Source organism: Ceratotherium simum, chromosome 5, assembly GCF_057802395.1.
Source record: "Ceratotherium simum simum isolate JZ-2026a chromosome 5, ASM5780239v1, whole genome shotgun sequence".
NCBI classification, from domain to species: domain Eukaryota; kingdom Metazoa; phylum Chordata; class Mammalia; order Perissodactyla; family Rhinocerotidae; genus Ceratotherium; species Ceratotherium simum.
Window position 1 is genome coordinate 58,102,597 of NC_141904.1, and position 20,026 is coordinate 58,122,622.

The window sequence follows — 20,026 nt, forward strand, 5'->3', positions numbered from 1 at the left end:
AAATATATCAAATGTGTTTAAATCCATGAACTTAAAATGATACTAAAAAGAAAAAAAAGATTTGGTCACCTGTGGAAGAACTTAGGAAACCCACTTATTATTCTGAAAACAAGTAAATAAAGAGAAAGAATAAAGCTTTTATGCTGTCTTTCCCATAGGAATCATACCTGAGATAAACAAATAGTTGAAGAGGGAAAGTTTTTTATAACTGAACTCCAGGTCACAAATGAAGACAGAATGATAGAATGTCTATTAAAGAAACTTTTTTTTTAGAGTTAAAAGAGTAATTACCTGTTCAGCTAACTTTCCCTGCCTCTTTTCTAACTTAAAAAAAAAGGTCTAGCTGCCAGCCCAGTGGTATAGTGGTTAAGTTTGCATGCTCTGCTTCAGCGTCCTGGGGTTCGCAGGTTCAAATCCCGGTTGCAGACCTACGCACTGCTTATCAACCGTGCTGTGGCAGGCATCCCACGTATAAAGTAGAGGAAGATGGTCACGGATGTTACCTCAGGGCTCAGGGCCAATCTTCCTTAGCAAAAAGAGGAAGATTGGCAACAGGTGTTAGCTCAGGGCTAATCTTCCTCACCAAAAAAAAAAAAAAAAAGGTCTTTGAATCAGAAGCTTTATGAAGCAAAAAATTCAAGAATGGATGTTGGGTAACTCTTTTATCTTAGATTGTGGTCAAAAGGCAGTTAAGCAGATAATTCCCCAGTCTGGAAATGTTAACACTTCTCATTTAGGTTTTGTTTTTTTAAACATTTCTTGAGCTTTTATGGTCTTACTCATTGTACTTCCTGTTACTGCCAGTCATTTCAAGAGATCCTTCAAACTACTCAAATAAATACAGAGTAGTATTGACCTTCCTACTCAATGTAGGAATGGAGATAGAACCAGACTACAACATACCCCAGAAGTTTCAGTCTCCGAGTCCAGGGCCTTAAACGGTTTTTAAACTAATTAGAGTGAACACAGGTTCTTTAAGTGATGTTTGTGTCAAGAGGCAATAGAAAACGCTGACTGCGTACCATAAAATAAATATATTAATTCAAAAGCAAAATAAATAATCTGTATGATATCATAGAGAAAAAAACTACAGAAATGGCAGTCAGCTTGTGTAGTCTTAATTCTGATTTTTTTTAATTTATTTTATTTTTGAGGAAGATTGGCCCTGAGCTAACATCTGTTGCCAATCTTCCTCTTTTTTCTTCCCAAAGCCCCAGTACATAGTTGTATGTAGGTCCTTCTAGTTCTTCTGTGTGGGACGCCGCCTCAGCATGGCTTGTTGAGCGGTGAGTAGGTCCGAGCCCAGGATCTGAACCGGTGAACCCCGAGCCGCTGAACCGGAACGTGCGAACTTAACCGCTATACCACCGGGCCGGCCCCTTAATTCTGATTTTTAATAAAGTCTTATAACTACAGCAGGTAATTTCAGATTTTTCTCCACAGATACCTTGTTTCCTCGATTCAGACCCACTTGTTTTTCGTGTTTTAACATTTCCAAAATTTACATGTAGCTTACAATGCATGCGTATATTTAATTTGGCAGTGTTTCTGTGGCCTCCTTACGCTGTGCAAGAAACTTTTAAATTACAATCAGTTTTGTCTTTGAATCTTGGAAATATGGTAGTAATACTGTTTGTGGGTGAATTTTGAGAGCAAAATTTGTTTTAAAAGTGCTTCATAGAATACTTTAGAGCAATATTTTCCAAAGTATTTTCTTCATAATACCGTAATACCATATATACCATATTAAATACGTTTAATACCCTAATACCAGTTCCTGTCTAATTGTTCCTAAAAAGGAGGACAGGGATGCTCAATAGTCAAATATATTTGGAAAAGTGCATCTTTTAGAGCCTCATAGTGGACAAAAAGCCCATTAAGCTCTGAGAAAGCTTGTGGTTTAAAAAAGTAAAAACTCTTTCAACTTCTTTTGACCAAGCATTTCCACACTCTTCTGACTTCAGAATCGTCTTTTGTTAACACCTACTAGCACTCCATTTTGGGAAATGCTGCTATGTAGAGTTGATTAATATAAATATTAGAATAAAACATTTTTATCAAGTTGCTTTAAATACTTGCCTGTTGCAAATTAAAGAGATAACATTTCTATGCATCTGGGTATCTAGTCACAAGACCCCTTTCAAAGGCAGGGTTGGCTAGACTAGATCGTCACCTTTGTAACTTTGTCAGATGTGGTCTTCCCTGCCTTCAATAGTGCAGCAACCCTGTACTGCCCAGTCGGTATTAGCCCTTGGTTCATCTCACAGGTTTGTGCATCAGTCCAGTTGCTGGGCTTTGGGGTGATATATCTGAGCGACAGGAATCCTGATGTAACATATCACAGGTTGTCAGCTCTGGCACTGCAGTTTTATTCTGTAACTCGCTGCACATATTTTTTTTAAAAAACAACTTTATTATCGATTTAAGTGTATTGGTAAAGTGTCAGTATTGCTGGATCTTCTTGTATTGTGTTCCTGTATTTATTGTTACCTCTTTGTGGTAACTCTCTGGGGGAGTCATAGAGCTGGGATAAATCTGTCCCTTCCCTGTCTTCTGCCAGGGAAAGGAGGAAGTTAGGTGGTTCTTGCAAGTAGAAATGAACCCTATTGTCCTCAAAGTAAGAGACATCTTTACCCCTGAGTAATGGAAGCTGTAAAATATTAGCCAGACATGTTCTTTGACATGTTCAATAAGCATTTATTAAATTTCCACTTTGTACCAGATAAATCCACTAAGTACCAGTGTTTAAAAAGTGAGAAGCAACCAATCCTTGCTGCCCTCAAAGTGTTGAATCTAATTGGTGAGACAGCGTTTATGTAAATAGTAAATATTCACAATGCATTGTGCTTAGTGTTATAAGAAGTAGATATAGGAGGCTCTGGGGACACCTCACTCATATACTGAGCTTTGGTGAAGGAAGTAGAAAGTCTGAGCCTGCAGGATAAGTAGCATTTGGCCATTCAGGCAGGGGGATAAAGGATACCACTGACAGAGAGGACAGCTTGTGTAAAAGGTGCGGGGTTGTGTAAAGTAAGGTATTTGGAGATGCAGGTAGCTGGGTTTTGTATAGGGTATTTATGGCAGCAGGATGGAGGATGAGGCCTGAAAGGAAGGAGCCCAAAGGTTCATGGCCGCACTTGCTATGTTAGGCAGAAAGTTTAGAAGGCTGTCCCATAGATGGCTCTTGATCTGTTAGCACTTTTCATATAATAAATTAATTAATGAAAATTAATATTGAGTAAATGCTGCTTTTAGAAGGCTGTCCCATAGATGGCTCTTGATCTGTTAGCACTTTTCATATAATAAATTAATTAATGAAAATTAATATTGAGTAAATGCTGCTAAGTTTCTTAAGTTTAATGTGCATTTCCAGATGACAGCGTATGTAAATTACTTCATGTTTATAATGTCATCTTGATGATTCATGGGCCTGATCACTTAATAAGTTACCCTCATATAAATGCATTATCTCTATTCTTAAAAGTCAGTGTGTTGAGATATAATTTACTTACAACATCAATTTTACATGTACAGTTCAGTGAGTTTTAACAAGTGTATACAGTCACATAATCACCGTTCCTCTGATCATGTTATAGTATATTTTCATCACCTTGCATTAGCTTTTAATAAGAGTTTGGTAAACTAAATAAATTAGCTCTTTGAACTCTGAAAGACATAATATCTGAATAATAGAGAAACAAACTATCAACGTTTAAACCAGCAAAAATATTTTTTTTCTATAAAACCCACACATAAAGAGAAGCTCTATACAAGTGCTGCTTTTGGGGGGTTTTTTCTCTTGAAATCTTCAGAAGGAAAAGGAGGAAGTAAGAAACAACAGTAAGACGTTGTCTACAGAGTGCTGGTGTGACGTTATGTAAAGATTTTTAGGAATGGAGGAAGAAAAAACCACCAAGAAAACAAAACCAAAATTTTAGATACTGTGCTGGAAACCTCAGACTTGAGTTATAGCAGACAGCTCTGATACCAATAGCAGAGAGTTGTAGAAGCAGTTGTGCTTGTCCGAGGTCTTGGTTTTCTCACTCATAAAATGGGGAATTGAATGGCATATTCCAAGCTGTGCTATGCAGAACTTGCGAGTTTGTGCGGTGTGCTTAGGAGTTATAGATTGGGGATAGGAGAATCAGAAATAAGGGCTAGGTTTTAAACTGTGGAATAGCTGGAGTTAGGTTTAATGCCAGCAGATAGGGGAGAAAGTGCATTTATTCCCTCAATTTTGTTTCCATATATTCAACTGACCTTTTATTGGCTGTTATTAAAGCATTGGCGGTTAGGACACTTTCAAAACAATTCTATCTGTAATTCTGCCTCACAGTTGTGGTTCATTATGGATAAATAAGGATGAGTTTTTCCAGGGAAATGAATATTGTCATTAAACCACCAGATGTATTTTCTTTCCCAGAAGTTATTACATATAAGAATAAAATATATGTTTAGATATGAGAGGTACAAAGGTTTGTATTTTTAAACAATTATTTTATCTATCTTATTTGTTTGTTTTAACCAGTTACCCATGGGTGTATTGTTTCCACAATAAAACTTTTTCTACCAGATGGTATGGAAGCCCGGCTCCGCTCAGAGTGAGTATAATTTAGTGCTATGAAGTTTTTGTATTAATTACTTTGGTTAATAATATTCTAGATGATGGTGTACTTCAGGATTATTCTAATAATGTTAGGAAATTGATATAGTACTTTTGGAACATAATACACCAGTTTAATTGCTTTTCACATTAGTTGCAATTCTAGTAAATAATAATGTATAAGGAGGCAGGTTATTTTGTTTCCAAATTTAACTTTACAAGTTATGTTTTGATGGATAATTAGTTGTTTTTCAAAATATTTGGGGTATGTAAGTTGTTGGTGAGTGATTACTGTGTTCATTTTGATCTGCATTTGGTATAGGACTTCTTAGACCATGATTGCCTCTGAAGTTAATGCCAGTGTCACAATCTTACAGGACCTCGAGGATGTTGATATCGTTAGTAGCCTATTTTGGTGGGAGTTTTCGGAGGGATTTCACAATGTTGTAATTTTTAAAAAAATTTTTTATGAAGCAGTGGAAAGATCCCTTAGAGGAGGACACACTTGAAAGGAAAAAATTATTCCTAAAATGTAAATGTAAGCTTAAGTACATTTTGATCTTGTGCTTTTCACAGATTATCATTATGAAGTATTGGGAGACCTAAACAATCTTTAAAGTTCAGCATTTTTTTATTTGGCTAGAAGCTTGTTTCTATACCCAACATAATATTTTCACTTTCAAAAGCAGAGACAAAGGTCTGAGGGTGGGAGGCTGAGAGAAGCAGTAAGATGAAAGCAAGGTAGAGTAGTGAGTAGGAAAGAGAGAAGGAAAAAGAAAGCAGAGTGAGCCCCTCCCATTGCTATGATAGTCTGTGCTTTCAATAGAATTATTATGTACTATGCTTCAGTTAGAAGCTATCAGTTTTTTTTTAGCTTTAAAGATATCTGAAGCAAAGCAGAAATTTTAAAACATTTTAAATTTAAGCCATTAATCGGTTTCCTATTCTAAATTATAGTTTAGTTATTAAAAATACAGTTAACTTTGGGAACTTTAATATGACTAGGTTTCATGAGTCAACAGTTAAGGTTTTTTTTTTTTTTTTTAAGATTTTTATCAATAGGTCTTGGTCTTCTTTTTTTTTTGTTTTTTTTTTAGAGATTTTATTTATTTATTTTTTCCCCCCAAAGCCCCAGTAGATAGTTGTGTGTCACAGCTGCACATCCTTCTAGTTGCTGTATGTGGGACGCGGCCTCAGCATGGCCGGAGAAGCAGCGCGTCGGTGCGCACCCGGGATCCGAACCCGGGCCGCCAGCAGTGGAGCGCGCTCACTTAACCACCAAGCCACGGGGCCGGCCCTAAGGTTTTAAAAATAAGAGTAACTGTTAATCAAATAATGATATGTGGCTTCTTAGCGACCTTGATGTATTTGATAATGAAATTTTTCTTTCATGGAGTCAAGGGCTTTGAGCAGTTACATGAAGGGTCATCTGTGTTCTCAGGTTCTATCTAGTAGGGCATGTGAATTTTTTCAAAGTCTATTTTAGTGAATTGTGTCCCTGTCTCTTTTGTTTCCCCAATATTTTTAATCTTTTCCCCAGTTTCCTTCTCATTGTTTGGTTTTTCTTTTCTTTTTTCCAGGGGAAGATTCACCCTATGCTAACATTTGTTGCCAATCTTCCTCTTTTTTTACTCCCCCTGCCCCCAGCCCCCGCCACAGTACATAGTTGTGAATAGTTGTAAGTTCTTGTGGTTCTTCTGTGTGAGCCACTGCCACAGCATGGCTGGTGACAGACGAGTGGTGTGGTTCCACACCTGGGAACCAAACCTGGGCTGCTGAAGCGAAGCGCACTGAGCTTTCACCACTAGGCTGTCAGGGCTGGCTCTGTTTGGTTTTTCTTATGTAGTTAAATATTAGCATCATTTAAAATTTCGCTTCCAATTGCATTGTACATAATCTGGCTGACTTTCTAGAGAAGATAAATTTTGAACAGGCAATTCTCTGGAGCTGGAGGAAGGTTGGAATGGTCTTTAGAGGTGGATAGTCTGGTTCAAAGCCCAACTCTGCCTGTTCTGTGACTTGATCAGGCCTCCCTTTTCTCATTTGAAAAATTGAGGTAATAATAGTACCTATCGAGGGCCGGCCCCATGGCTTAGTGGTTAAGTGCGCGTGCTCCGCTGCTGGCGGCCCGGGTTCGGATCCCAGGCGCGCACCCATGCACCACTTGTCCGGCCATGCTGAGGCTGCGTCCCACATACAGCAACTAGAAGGATATGCAACTATGACATACAATTATCTACTGGGGCTTTGGGGGAAAAATAAATAAATAAATAAAATAAAATAAATAAAAAAAAATAATAGTACCTATCGAGCAGGAATTTTATGAGGATTAAACAAGATTGTGCACATAGAGATTAGCATAGTACCTGGCATATAATAAGCACATGATGAACATTAGCTGTTTCTGTTATTTTAATCTAACATTTTTTAGCAATCAAGATGCTTTTGGGTATGCCAGAATGCTTAGAATTTAAGGTACATTGTGTATATAACATTTAATGCTTTTAAGTTCTTCAGTAGGTATTTCTCAAAAGCTAATTTTTTTTCTGTCTTGATTTTTATTATGTTGCACAAATAATTTTCAAATAATAAGAAACGGAGAGAAATTGCCTGCAATCTCACTACCCTAACACTATATAACAGTTTTCCTTTTCTACATTCCCTTGTTGAATATGAACTTTTTCCATAATTTAAACAAAATACACCTATATCCAAGCTAGTTTTTGTAAAATACAAATATATATCACTTATGGACTGTAGTGCTGGAATTTTAGCCTTTTGTTTATTAACCGGATTTTCATGAGAACAGAAAATTTTGTACTTGGGTCACTTAAGAAAACTGGATTAAAAAAAACCTCTATTAATACCATTTGCTTCTATTTAGAGTTTCTTAAGTTCATTTCTCTATATGTGCATATCTGCAGAGAAAAGGATATATATCCAAAATGGTTATCTCTGGGTGCTAGCATTGGGTAATTTTTATTTATTTCATCATGCTTTACTTTACACGTTTTCCATAATCAATATATATTACTTGTGTATTCAAGAAAAAGCAACATATTTAAGATGTCTGTTTCATTTTTATGAGGTAGAGAAAGGAAACTAAAGTTGTATATAATTATTAAAGCTTCATAAGGCCTTGAGATGGGTTTTGGGGATGCAGAGGTGAATTGGTCACAGTGTCTGAGAACACAGATGTGAAATCAAAGACGTAGAGTACATAAAGGGTCTTATGGTCTCAGTGGGAGTCTGTACATATCATGGATGCTCAGAAGGGGGGTGGGTGCTGATATTTAATATTAATTTTATTCAGCATTTTAGTGGATTTGTGACTAATTGAGTTGAAACAGTTCTTAGGATGCTTGCACTTACTTCGGTAGGATCAGAATTGTCATCCCTATTTTTAAACCATGCAAGATCAGTTTCTCAGCAGCTTGCACGTGATTAGCCAGTTGAATCTGGAACTTCTCCCAGTCAGCCTTCAAGCTGACCATCACCAGAGTGGCCTTAAGTGTATGGAGTGATTAGCAGCTGGTAGGGGACATGGGTGGCAGCCTTGCTCTGTGTTCCCGCTACTCACCCCCAACACAACCCACATACAGTATCTTACAGGGCATTGTGAGATAGAGACCCTGGCTTCCTTAACTGCTCTCATCTCCTGGAAGTGGTAGTAGTGATCAAGTGCTACTATGTCCTAGGTACTGTTTTAAGCTGTTTATTTATATTAACATGTTCAGTACTCACAGTAACCCTATGGAGTTGGTTTTATGATTATCCCCATTTTATGGATGAGGAAACTGAGACCTATAGTGGTTAGGTTACTTGCCCAAGATTACACATCTGGTAAGTAGAGCCAGAATTTTGACCCAGTCAGTATAGCTTCTGAGCCTGCCTGCTTAACTGCTACACACACTGCCTCTCTGTCAGTAGTACTTTTTAAGGCCAGAAAGGCAATAAGTACCAATTAATACTGTCTACTAATTAGTTTTAAAGTGAGGTACTGAGTTTAGTTTCATACCTACATCTAAGCTTTCAGTCATTAGTGTTTCAGATGGCTGGGTGAAGAAGAGTAGTACTATTAAGTGGTGGATCCTCAAAGGGCGTTTAATACATTTTGGAGTTTGAATTGGTGTTTGGAAATATATTACTTGTAAAAGGTAGGGTGATATATTTATCACTTTGTTTTCTAGGAATTCTATACATTTATAAAGGATTGAAAAATAATTCACATTCTCTTAATTATGTGAAGGCAATTATATATCAACTTTGTGGTTTAAGATATTTTGGTACTGTCATGCTATGTTTCCTCTGTTGTCAGGAAATGAGATAAAAATTCTAAATTTTACTTTTCAGTGTCATCCATGCTCCATTACCAAGTCCTGTTGACAAAGTAAGTTGCTAATGATTCCTTTTTCCAAACTGACTCAGCCATCTTGCTTTGGAAAATGATTCTGTCTGTCTTTAATATGCTTTACCTAGAAACTTATTTCTCTTTTCTAACAAAATATATAGAGTGCATATAGCTATATAGTTACTATAGCCTTCTGATTTTCAATATCTGGAGAATTTAGGGTGGCTGTTTCTTAAGAAAAAGCCTTTGCAAGTAAATGGCTGACTGTGTAGACTAGGAGTACTTGTTTTATGCATAGCCAGAGGTAAGAAATGTTAGTTACTAATTTTTATTCTGGAATACAGTTCTGTCTAGAAATATGTGTTAAAGCTTTCTGCCCAAATAGTTCACTCAACATAAATCTACACATGGAAATAACATAGAAAGATGGGCTTATAGAAATTGCTCTTTTATTGTCCTTGAAGATCATTTTTAACCAGATTTGGTCAGAAACTTTTCAATAATTATTTGTTAGAAGATATTTTTTCTTTTGTTCAGAAATAATGATGTATTAAACAGTAGATATCGTTGCTAAATAGCAAAAAAAAAATACATCTTTTGTATCTTTTAACATTAATGTGGATATTGAGTTTTCTTAGTGCAGTAACTAAACTATTGGGAAAAATATTTTACTTTTTTTTCTTCCATTTGGATAAAGAATGAAAGCCTGCTTGAAACTGAAGTTCTCTTTAGATTTCTTTTTTTAGAAATAAAAATGGTTAATCATCAACTTCAGCAATACCAAGAATTATTTCAGAAGTGAATAAAGGGCTTGCCAATTTAGGACTAACTTTGAAAAATAATGCCACCTCTCTGTCTTCTAGTCAGCATATTAATAAAAATATACTTTCTGAGCTTAATAAGGACTGATGCTGTTAATATCAATAATAAATTAACACATAAGGCTTGGTAGTGTTAAGGATGTAAGTAAATGTTACAGCAACCTATTAGTGCCCTTTTTTTTGGAATAATGCCATGGTTCTTTATTCTACACCCGGGAGAAACACTTTATAAGAAAGTATTTCTTCTAATACTCTTGAGTTCTAAGCATTTTGACAGTGATTTGTAATGTTTAAAGACCATTATTTCCCATCTTTTTCTTCTTAAAACCTACCTATAGTTTAAAAAAAAAAAAGACAAAACTGTTTTCATTGCCTCTGGCCATTGAAAAAGTTTTGTATTTCATGTCCTGCCTCCCCCACACCCCCATATACAAATACCATTTTGAAGATGGCTACTTCTAAATGAATTGTGACTTGTTGACATATTACTATTTAACAATGAATTTTGAAGGAGAAAAATGTAGATCTATTGATTAGGAAATATTATTTCTGGATTGAGAAATAGCTGTATTGCCTTTGTGCTGTAAGTTGGTGATTTGGTTTATCAAGGGATGTTTTCAGGAGTAGCACTTATTCCACCACCCTGCTTAGAAATCTCAAACTGGTCAGCATAATATAATGCCATTTACAAATTCTAGACAAGGGGCAGAAATATTTTGAAAAGTAAAGGAACTGGTTAATTTGAAAAATAATTTATATTTTGCATATTTCAGTAAATAGGCATTTCAGGGATTTGGTTTAGCTTTAATGTCTTTTATAAATATTTTGTGTGGCTATTGATGCTATGTTGTTTTGTTTCTAGGTTGCTGCTAACACTCCAAGTATGTACTCTCAGGAACTATTCCAGCTTTCTCAGTATCTACAGGTAAAAGTAAATCTTGAGACTTCTTAGTCTTTAAAAGCAGAATTAAACAACTTAGATTTGATTTTGCTAGTTCACAAATATAGGCTAAAGAAATATTGGTTGGATACAAGTACAAAAGAAATTTTTTCAAAGTAAAAAAAGGATTAAAAATAGGTCTTATGAAAAAAGGATAAAAAGAATCAGGACTGTTAAGTCTAGAGAAGATAAGATTCTGTACCAAAGGGATTTTTTTCTTCAGATATGAGGAAGTTCCAGAATAGTTCTTTATCCATAGATGACCTTTAAATAGAATTAAACCTGGAGAGATTTTGGTTGCTTGATATGATATTAATAGCAAACAATTATATAGCACTTACTATATGCCAGATTCTAGTCTAGCACTTTACCTATATTAATTTATTTAATCCTCGCAACAATCCTATAAGGTACATATTTTATTCCCATTTTTACAGGTGGAATAATTGAGGGACAGGAAGGTTACATCATTTACACAATATCACACACCTGGTATGTGGTAGAGCAGGGATTTGAACCCGGACAGTTAGACCTCAGAGTCTCTGTTCTAAACCACTATGCTATTCTGCTAGATCTATAGAGAGATTTCTTGATAGGGCAGATACTTGGAATGGGCTCCTGAAGAAGTTAATACCATATTTAAAGAGCCATACAAATTTTTTCTAGTTTTGGTAGATTTGGGCTGGATTATGATTCTCATGATTAAGAAAACTCTTGATCAGGAGTTTAGAGATTGAGGTTTTTATCTTGGCTCTGCTACTCAATTAATTCTGTGACCTCGGGTAAATCATTTTACACGTGTAGGTCTTCAGTTGCCTTTTGTTTAAAATGATAGGATCGGGCCGGCCCCGTGGCTTAGCGGTTAAGTGCGTGCGCTCCGCTGCTGGCGGCCCGGGTTCGGATCCCGGGCGCGCACCGACGCACCGCTTCTCCGGCCATGCTGAGGCCGCGTTCCACATACAGCAACTAGAAGGATGTGCAGCTATGACAGACAACTATCTACTGGGGCTTTGGAGGGGGGAAAAAAAAATCTTTAAAATGATAGGACCAAACCAGTGATCCTGGGTCCCTACATTCTTTTATAGGAATTAGTCACTAAGAGTAGTTCTACCTCAGTTAAGAATGTACACATCTGTGAAAATGAACAGAAAATTATCAATGTATTAATCAGATCTTATCTTCCACTGGGCATAATGTAATGGTGCACAGAAAAGCAGTTTTATACACTTGCAGTTTAGTAGAATATTTAAAAGCATAGACTCTAGCCAGAATTCCCTGGACTTGATCTGTGGCTTTAACTTTTGACCTGTTGGGAAAGTTGTTTAACCATTTTGTGCCTCATTTTCCTCATCTATGATGTGGGTATAATAATAGCACTTACTTCACAGAATTGTGAAAAGTAAATGAATTGCTATATGGAAAGCACTTAGAACAGTGCATATAGAATGTATGCCATATAGAATGTATGCCGTAAATATTAGTAGTTATTTACCATTCAATAGGAAGGCACATTAATTGACCTAGATCTCTCTTATTTTTAGAGGTGGAAGAAAACTTTGAGATTAATCTGGTCTAAGCTTCATTTTTCCTATAAGAAATATGGGGCTCATATAGGTAAAACAATGTCCCAAGGCTGTTGTTACTAGTCATCATGGAGTGTGAATCTAACATCCTTACTCACTCCAGTACTCTTTCCAACTTTCTTGTCAGTTCTTAGTATTTGTAGTAGGCATAATCTTTCACTCTTTTTCTAATTCTGTGAGAGAAAATTATACTACACTGTCTTTTCTGTATACATCTTTTTGAATTGCTAAACTTGTAATGTAAATTGTAAACCTTTTGAATAAAAACTGGAATAGATGCATTTTGTGCCTTAGAACTAAAAGCCCATTCCTGGAAGTATTAGATTTCTGTTAGGATGTAGTTCATGGAGTTATGAAACTCTAAATGGAATTGAGTTGAAAAAGGTGAAATTACACCATCTAGTGGAGGTAGTGGTTATTTGGTAGTTGTGTTTTTAAGTAAAACTTTTTGCAGCATTAGTGTAATTTCCTGGATATTAGGAATGTTTTAGAAGCTTAAATTTGGCGGCTAGTCTCTTTTAAGTGTAAGCTGTGTTTTAATGTGAGTTCTGAGGCCGTATGGCTTTTATTAGATTCCTTAATCTATGCTTTTAGAGTTATACTTAAAAACAGTACCTCTAACTCTAATTAGACCAGATTTTTCGTAATCATTATTTATGAAGGATGTGGAGAGCAATAAATGCGTGCTTTAAACCTCAAGTACTGTGTTTGAAGCATACACTTCTCAGTTGAGGTGGCTGAGAGGTATTAGAGTAGTAAGTGTTCTTTTTTGGATAACGACAGGAATAGAAAAAAATGAAATTTAGAGATGTGCCAAAACCACAACTAAATGCTATGTGAGCGTTTTAACCTTGACTTTCAGTGAAGGAGATGCTCTTAACAGCTATCAAATGTTAACAAGTGACCTAGAGATAAGGCTTTGCTCACCAATGTCTTTCTCTGTAAAAATATTCCTTTGGAGCTGCCAAATACTTATAATATATAACTCCTTGACTCCTTAATTACATTGAACCAGTACTTGGTGGACTCTTACTTATTTTCGGCACATTCGGTTGCTGCTAAGTGATATACAGTCACAGAGAGAATCAGAACATCTGAAAATGCAATAATCTATGAGAATGAAGCAGTCTCTTTTTAAATATATATATTTATATACATAACATTTTATTAGATGTCATTCCTGTTCAGCTAAGCCATTAAGAAGTATCTTTGCAACTGACTAGGTTGTTTTGGCGTAGTTTGGAATGTTTGTTCTGAGAGAGAGAGATATATATATATAATTCTTAAAAATTTTTCATGTATATATAAAATGCAAGGTTAAAACATTTGTTGGATTCTTCTACTCTAGGTTTTGGGTTTCTTTTTTAACTTGCTGTTATGAGTTCTGAGTAAAAAGAAAACAAAAACAGATGATTTGTTTTCTGTTATAGGGAAAGTTACAGCTAGAGCACCCCAACAGCCCCAACAAATGAAACTAAAATGATGTGGCCTATATATATTTTACAGACTAGATTTATCAGGTTTGAAAGTAAAATACAAAATGGGATGTAATATGAGAATACTTTCAGAATGTGCTAAAAATTGATTACTCTTCAAAGGAATCATGCTGAATTTATTAGAATCTCTTTTGTGCTTTATAATGTTAGGAGGCCTTACACCGGGAACAGATGTTGGAACAGAAGTTAGCCACACTTCAGCGGCTACTAGCCATCACCCAAGAGGCTTCAGATACCAGTTGGCAGGTATTCCAGTTGCGTTTATATTCTAGAAGCATTTGAGCATAGTTTAATATCCTTTAGATGTTAATTAAACTAAAACTAAAATTTTATGGCTAGCAAAGGCAAAATTATTTCCTAATGAACAAATATTGACAGTTTAGCATTTTACGGTAGATGTTGGTCAGTTTTATGATTTGATATCTTTTGTTTGGCATTAGCAAGCTTTCAGATATGTTATTTTTTAATTACCCTGGGATTTTATTTATATTTAATTTTTCTTCAACAGGCTTTAATAGATGAAGATAGACTCTTATCACGGTTAGAAGTTATGGGAAACCAATTACAGGCATGCTCCAAAGTAGGTATTAATCTCAAGTACATAAAGAAAAATGCATAGTTTTTTATGTAGCTTCATGTCTTTGACTGTCATTTTGAGTACATGCTAAAACATTTATACTACATTTTCACCATTTAAATCTTTTGTCATTATGAGAAATTTCAAACATACATGTAAATAGAAAGAATTGTATAGTCATTACCCATGTACAGCTCTCTCTCTTCTTTCCATCACAGTTGATATTTGTTGTAGAAACTGCATCATTTGTCCTCAATAATTTCCCTCAATCTGGGTTGTCATAGCTCCCCCTTCCACACCATAAATTTGTAGTCTGATCTAGAGATTTAGGTTCAGCTTTTTTTTTTGTTAACAACACTTCATGGATAGTAGTGTGTACTTTACCCACAAGGCACCATAATGTCTACTTGTCTTTCTTTTTGAGATATTAGCAGTCTTTGATGATCCTTGCCTAGATGCATTATTTTCTTAAGGGTTGCAAAAATGGTGATTTGTAACTCTGTCATTCCTTCATTTACTAACTGGATTACTACTATAAAGAGAAACTTCCCCTCATAAACCATTTTGTTACCCTGAGGTACGTTTTCTTTAGGAAAAGCAGGATAAGTGTTTTTCTCCCTTTATTTACTGAATTTCAAAATAATGAATTGGTTTCTTCTCATGCACCAAAGAGGGGCCGGCCCGGTGGCGCAAGCAGTGAAGTACACGCGCTCTGCTGCGGCAGCCCAGGGCTCGCCGGTTCGGATCCCGGGCACGCACCGACGCACTGCTTGGCAAGTCATGCTGTGGCAGTGTCCCGTATAAAGTGGAGGGAGATGGGCATGGATGTTAGCCCAGGGCCAGTCTTCCTCAGCAAAAAATAAATAAATAAATAAAAGAGGAGGATTGGCAGATGTTAGTACAGGGCTGATCTCACAAAAAAAAAAAAAAAAAAATCATCCACCAAAGAATGACCATGAAGTGTTTTTTCTCCCCAAGTTAGATTTAAATATATTTCATGTGTTTCAACCTATTCCATGTGTTTTTCTTTTTTTTTTTTTTAAAGATTTTATTTATTTTATTTTTTCCCCCCAAAGCCCCAGCAGATAGTTGCGTGTCATAGCTGCACATCCTTCTAGTTGCTGCATGCGGGACTCGGCCTCAGGATGGACGGAGAAGCGGTGCCTCGATGCGCACCCGGGATCCGAACCGGGGCCGCCAGCATTGCAGCGCGCGCACTTAACCACCAAGCCACAGGGCCGGCCCCCATGTGTTTTTCTTATTGATGCTCAAATTATCCCATCTTTGGTCCATGGGAACTTCTTCAGGTTGGCACCTGAGTGCTTTTAGTAGTACCCTAGCAAACTTTGATAGCTTCCTGCTGTCATATCAGACAAGATGTTCCGGACTTAGCTTGTACATTTCCTGCCTCGGACGTGGAATTAGCTTTCTCCCCAGGGAGCTCTTACTCCTTTTGTTTTAACCATTGTTTTAAAATCTTTGGCCCCTTTGAATGTAAGAGATTATTTTCGCTCACAAATGTAAATATTGTGGCTTGCAGATAATATAACAAATAGAAGAGTTCACTCATTTTGTATATTTCAGAGAAATTCTCAATTTCCTTTGACTTTTTTTCTATTGAAAGTGTGTATTAATATATCTGTGAAGGCATAATTTACTAATGCAACTTTTAAATACAGCTTCAATTAATATAAGACCAACATCATTTGTGTTTGGAGGTACTTTAATATAGAATTCAAGGAGCATCATAATATATCATTTTTTCAAATGGTAAATACTTTAAAAAAATAACTTGGCTGTAATTATAAACATCTTTTAATCCTAGAATCAAACAGAAGATAGTTTACGGAAGGAACTTATAGCGTTACAGGAGGATAAACACAACTATGAGACGACAGCCAAAGAGTCCCTGAGGCGGGTTCTTCAGGAGAAAATTGACGTGGTTAGAAAACTTTCAGAAGTTGAGGTATTTCAATTTAACAAATACTAAATAGTAGCATGATTTTAAAATTAGCCTAAAATTGCTTACATTTCAGGACATTTTAAACATGGGTATTATTATATAGCCAGGAAATATTTCCTGTCTATCAGATGGTAAGGAGCAGTATGCTGTTTTCATTGTCAGGAATTTTCAATGTAACCATGTGAGTTCTGATGCTTATGGTCCCTAGTCAGTGACTGAGGAAATAAAAGCCTAGGGAATCTTACTATGTGCCCTCTGTTTAGGATTCAACCTTCACTCAATGGACCATATTATGTGCAGGGAATTCATCTCTTGTCACCTAGTTTTGCTTTTCTTCCAGTTGAGGATAGTCAGTGTAAGGTGGAGAGCCTATACCACTGTTCTAACTTTACCTATCCTCCAGAGATAAAAACTAACTGTCTTAATTTTGGAGGTTCAAAGGGGAAATCGTCTCTACAGTCCTTTCTATGTCTTTTAGGAACAGTCAAAATGTGATTCTCATTGCTTTAAAAACAACCTAATTGATAATACAGCTCATTCCTTTGAACCACTGCAGAATTACCACAGAAGTTATCTGTTACTGGATTTAGTCAAAATGCCCATTGTAAACTAAATGGTAAACATACTTTAGTTTAGGGCTAGTTTCTATAATAGCCCCATCCCAGAGTGACTCATTCACTGTCGTGTCATTAATTGGACATGCAAGGAAAGAAAGTCGCAGTCTTCTAATTTTCTTATTAAATTAATTGTGCATATTATTAAACTTGCTTTCAAGAATTGATAGGCTTAAAATATTTTCAAGGCTAAAGGTCATACCCAGTGGCCTTTTAAAAGTATAATTATATAAAGGTAGTATGATCTCTCCCCTGCCTGGTTTCTTTCTTTCCCTTTTTTTTTTTTTTTTCAAATTCTTAGTTGTATTTTCTGTTTTAGCAGGTACCTGAAGTAAATTGAAGTCCTTATGTTATTTAACTCAGCTTAATATAAAGTCTAGGGCAAATATTGATTTAGAACAGCCCATAGAGTTACACTTTTTATAAATTGAATTTAGAATGTACATTTATTGTAAATGAATTGCCTGTAAATTTGAATTGCAGCGAAGTCTGAGTAATACTGAAGATGAATGTACCCACCTGAAAGAAATGAATGAACGGACTCAGGAAGAATTAAGAGAATTAGCCAATAAATATAATGGAGCAGTTAATGAAATTAAAGATTTATCTGATAAATTAAAGGTATGTATTTACTCAACTTGAAAGTATGTTATTAATAGTCCCTGACACACTGGATAGCTTAAGAGTTTAGGTATTGCGGAATAGTTGTGTTTTTTGTTTTTTTTTTTGTGAGGAAGATCAGCCCTGAGCTAACATCCATGCTAATCCTCCTCTTTTTGCTGAGGAAGACCGGCTCTGAGCTAACATCTATTGCCCATCCTCCTCCTTTTTTTTCCCCCCCAAAGCCCCAGTAGATAGTTGTATGTCATAGTTGCATCTCCTTCTAGTTGCTGTATGTGGGACGTGGCCTCAGCATGGCCGGAGAAGCGGTGCGTCGGTGTGTGCCTGGGATCCGAACCCAGGCCGCCAGTAGCGGAGCACGCGCACTTAACCCCTAAGCCACGGGGCTGGCCCCCTGAATAGTTGTTGATATAAAATTTGGTAATGGTTGAAATGTATAGTGAAAATCAAGTGCATTTAGCCCAAACCCATTGCCACAGATAATTGAAAGTCTTAAAAGCTGAAATATTTCTTCTAGATGGAAATAAATAGTCAGTACTTCACAATAGACGTCTTTTAGTATATAACAGGAAGTTGTTGATACTCAGCAAAACCTAAGATATTCAGACTATTTTTTTAACTTGAATCTGCTTATCTTTAGGCAGTCCCAAAGGCTGGGCCCAGATATATTAGTGCTAGAACAAGCCCAGAGGGAACCTTGGAGTGATCTTAAACCCTTATAGCCTCCAGCTCTGCTTCAGCTGCAGCTCCCTGTAGCTATAGGACATTTAGGATAAGGACAGACCAGACCATAGGTAACGTCAAGTTGGTCCTTTAAAATGTTATAACTGAGTTTGTGAAGACCCATCTTTATATAATTCAAACCATGGATTGAGTGGCTAGAAGATACACATTTGTTAGAGAAGACCAGAGCATACCTCCCCTTTGTGTGGTTGGTTAACCTATAATAGTTTTAAAGATTGTTCTTGTTAAAAGGAGGTCGTTTTGAAAAGAGCTTGTAACCATCATTTCTTTAGCTAAACATAATTTTGCTTAAAATTTCAGAATAAGTTACATTTTAGGATTCACACACTAATTGAAAGGATAGTAATTTCAGGGGAAAACCTTATTTCCCACTTGAAAAATGTGGTTTTTCATTTTGACTCCTTCATCTCTCTATGTATTGAGCCTGCTTGCTTGCTACAAGTTTTTCTATCCTAGGTGATGTGGTGGCATGACTCCAATGCAGATCACTTTTGACTTCATTTTGACATTTATAAATGTTTTATAATATTGAATATTCTCCTTAGAAGCCTTTGTAAATAAAAACAGTCCTGCTTTAGGTATCTTAAAACAAGCTCAGGTTTTATTAAATAACTGCATTTTCTTTTTCTTTCTCAATAGGTGGCAGAGGGAAAACAAGAGGAAATCCAACAGAAGGGACAAGCTGAGAAAAAAGAATTACAACATAAAATAGATGAAATGGAAGAAAAAGAACAGGAGCTCCAGGCAAAAATAGAAGCTTTGCAAGCTGATAATGACTTCACCAATGAAAGGCTAACAGCTTTACAAGGTAAACTAGCTAATCCAGAAATTTATTTGATTTGATTTTTTTTTTTTATCTGTGAAATACCTTTGTCTTGGACTTTTATTTACAGTACGGTTAGAACATCTTCAGGAGAAAACTCTTAAAGAATGCAGCAGCTTAGGTAGGTATCATTAAATATCTTATTTAAAGCTGAATTTTATCATTAAACTTTTGATGTTTACTACCTCACATTGGTTACTTATTTTCTTTAAGAGGGATGTTTTACATATTAGGTATAAAGTATCTATACTCTTTCAGAAAATTTCCGTTAAAAATATGCTTGATTGCCACCAGTGGGCACCATTGTTTAGTCCTTGAGATGAATGAAATTTCTGCAGCTGAGATTTTCTACTTAGAGATATTTAAATAAGAAAAACACAAACAGCAGGATCCTTTTTCTTTTAAGGTTCATTGGAAGGCTACTAAGCAGTTGTAGCCTTTTCTCTGAGTTGATAGAAAATGGCAAGTTGAACCCTTTCTGTGAAAATAAATTTAAAGTGTTCTATACAGTCTTAATGTAAGTAGGAATACAAAATGCCATGGTTACACTGGAGACCAGTTTTAAAGTAATACTTTCTTTGATCAGGCAATGATATACTGTCTTAATCCTAGGGATACAAGTTGATGACTTCTTACCTAAAATAAATGGGAGCACAGAAAAAGGTAGTGTAAAAAACTTAAATATTTTTCTTTCATGATATCCTTTTACTATTTAAGCAGGATAGAGAGGTCAGGATTTTAAGGTTTTGAGTGTTTGGAATGAAAAGCATGCTGTTCATAGACCATTGAATCCCATCTTTTAAAATCAAGCTTCCTTTTATTTTGTAGTTCTTAATGCTATGATCTGTGGTTAGATATCCCTTGTTATATGGAAATTTCAATTATTGAAA

At 35.9% G+C, this 20,026-nt stretch overlaps 1 protein-coding gene across 16 annotated transcripts in view; it reads left to right on the forward strand.

The window, feature by feature from the left end:
• The window catches only part of SLMAP (sarcolemma associated protein), a 157,318-nt gene that overhangs the window by 79,331 nt on the left and 57,961 nt on the right, over positions 1-20,026 (forward strand). For 5 of the 16 annotated variants that reach the window (XM_087431213.1, XM_014793200.2, XM_087431217.1 and 2 more), the window contains 10 exons: positions 4,529-4,601; positions 8,957-8,993; positions 10,638-10,700; positions 13,945-14,040; positions 14,303-14,374; positions 16,197-16,337; positions 17,432-17,569; positions 18,953-19,121; positions 19,207-19,257; positions 19,749-19,799. In XM_087431213.1, coding sequence (XP_087287339.1) covers positions 4,529-4,601; positions 8,957-8,993; positions 10,638-10,700; positions 13,945-14,040; positions 14,303-14,374; positions 16,197-16,337; positions 17,432-17,569; positions 18,953-19,121; positions 19,207-19,257; positions 19,749-19,799 — 891 coding nt within the window. The remainder of the gene's footprint in view (positions 1-4,528; positions 4,602-8,956; positions 8,994-10,637; positions 10,701-13,944; positions 14,041-14,302; positions 14,375-16,196; positions 16,338-17,431; positions 17,570-18,952; positions 19,122-19,206; positions 19,258-19,748; positions 19,800-20,026) is intronic. The other 11 variants (XM_087431216.1, XM_004419852.3, XM_087431221.1 and 8 more) reach the window with 3 other exon arrangements.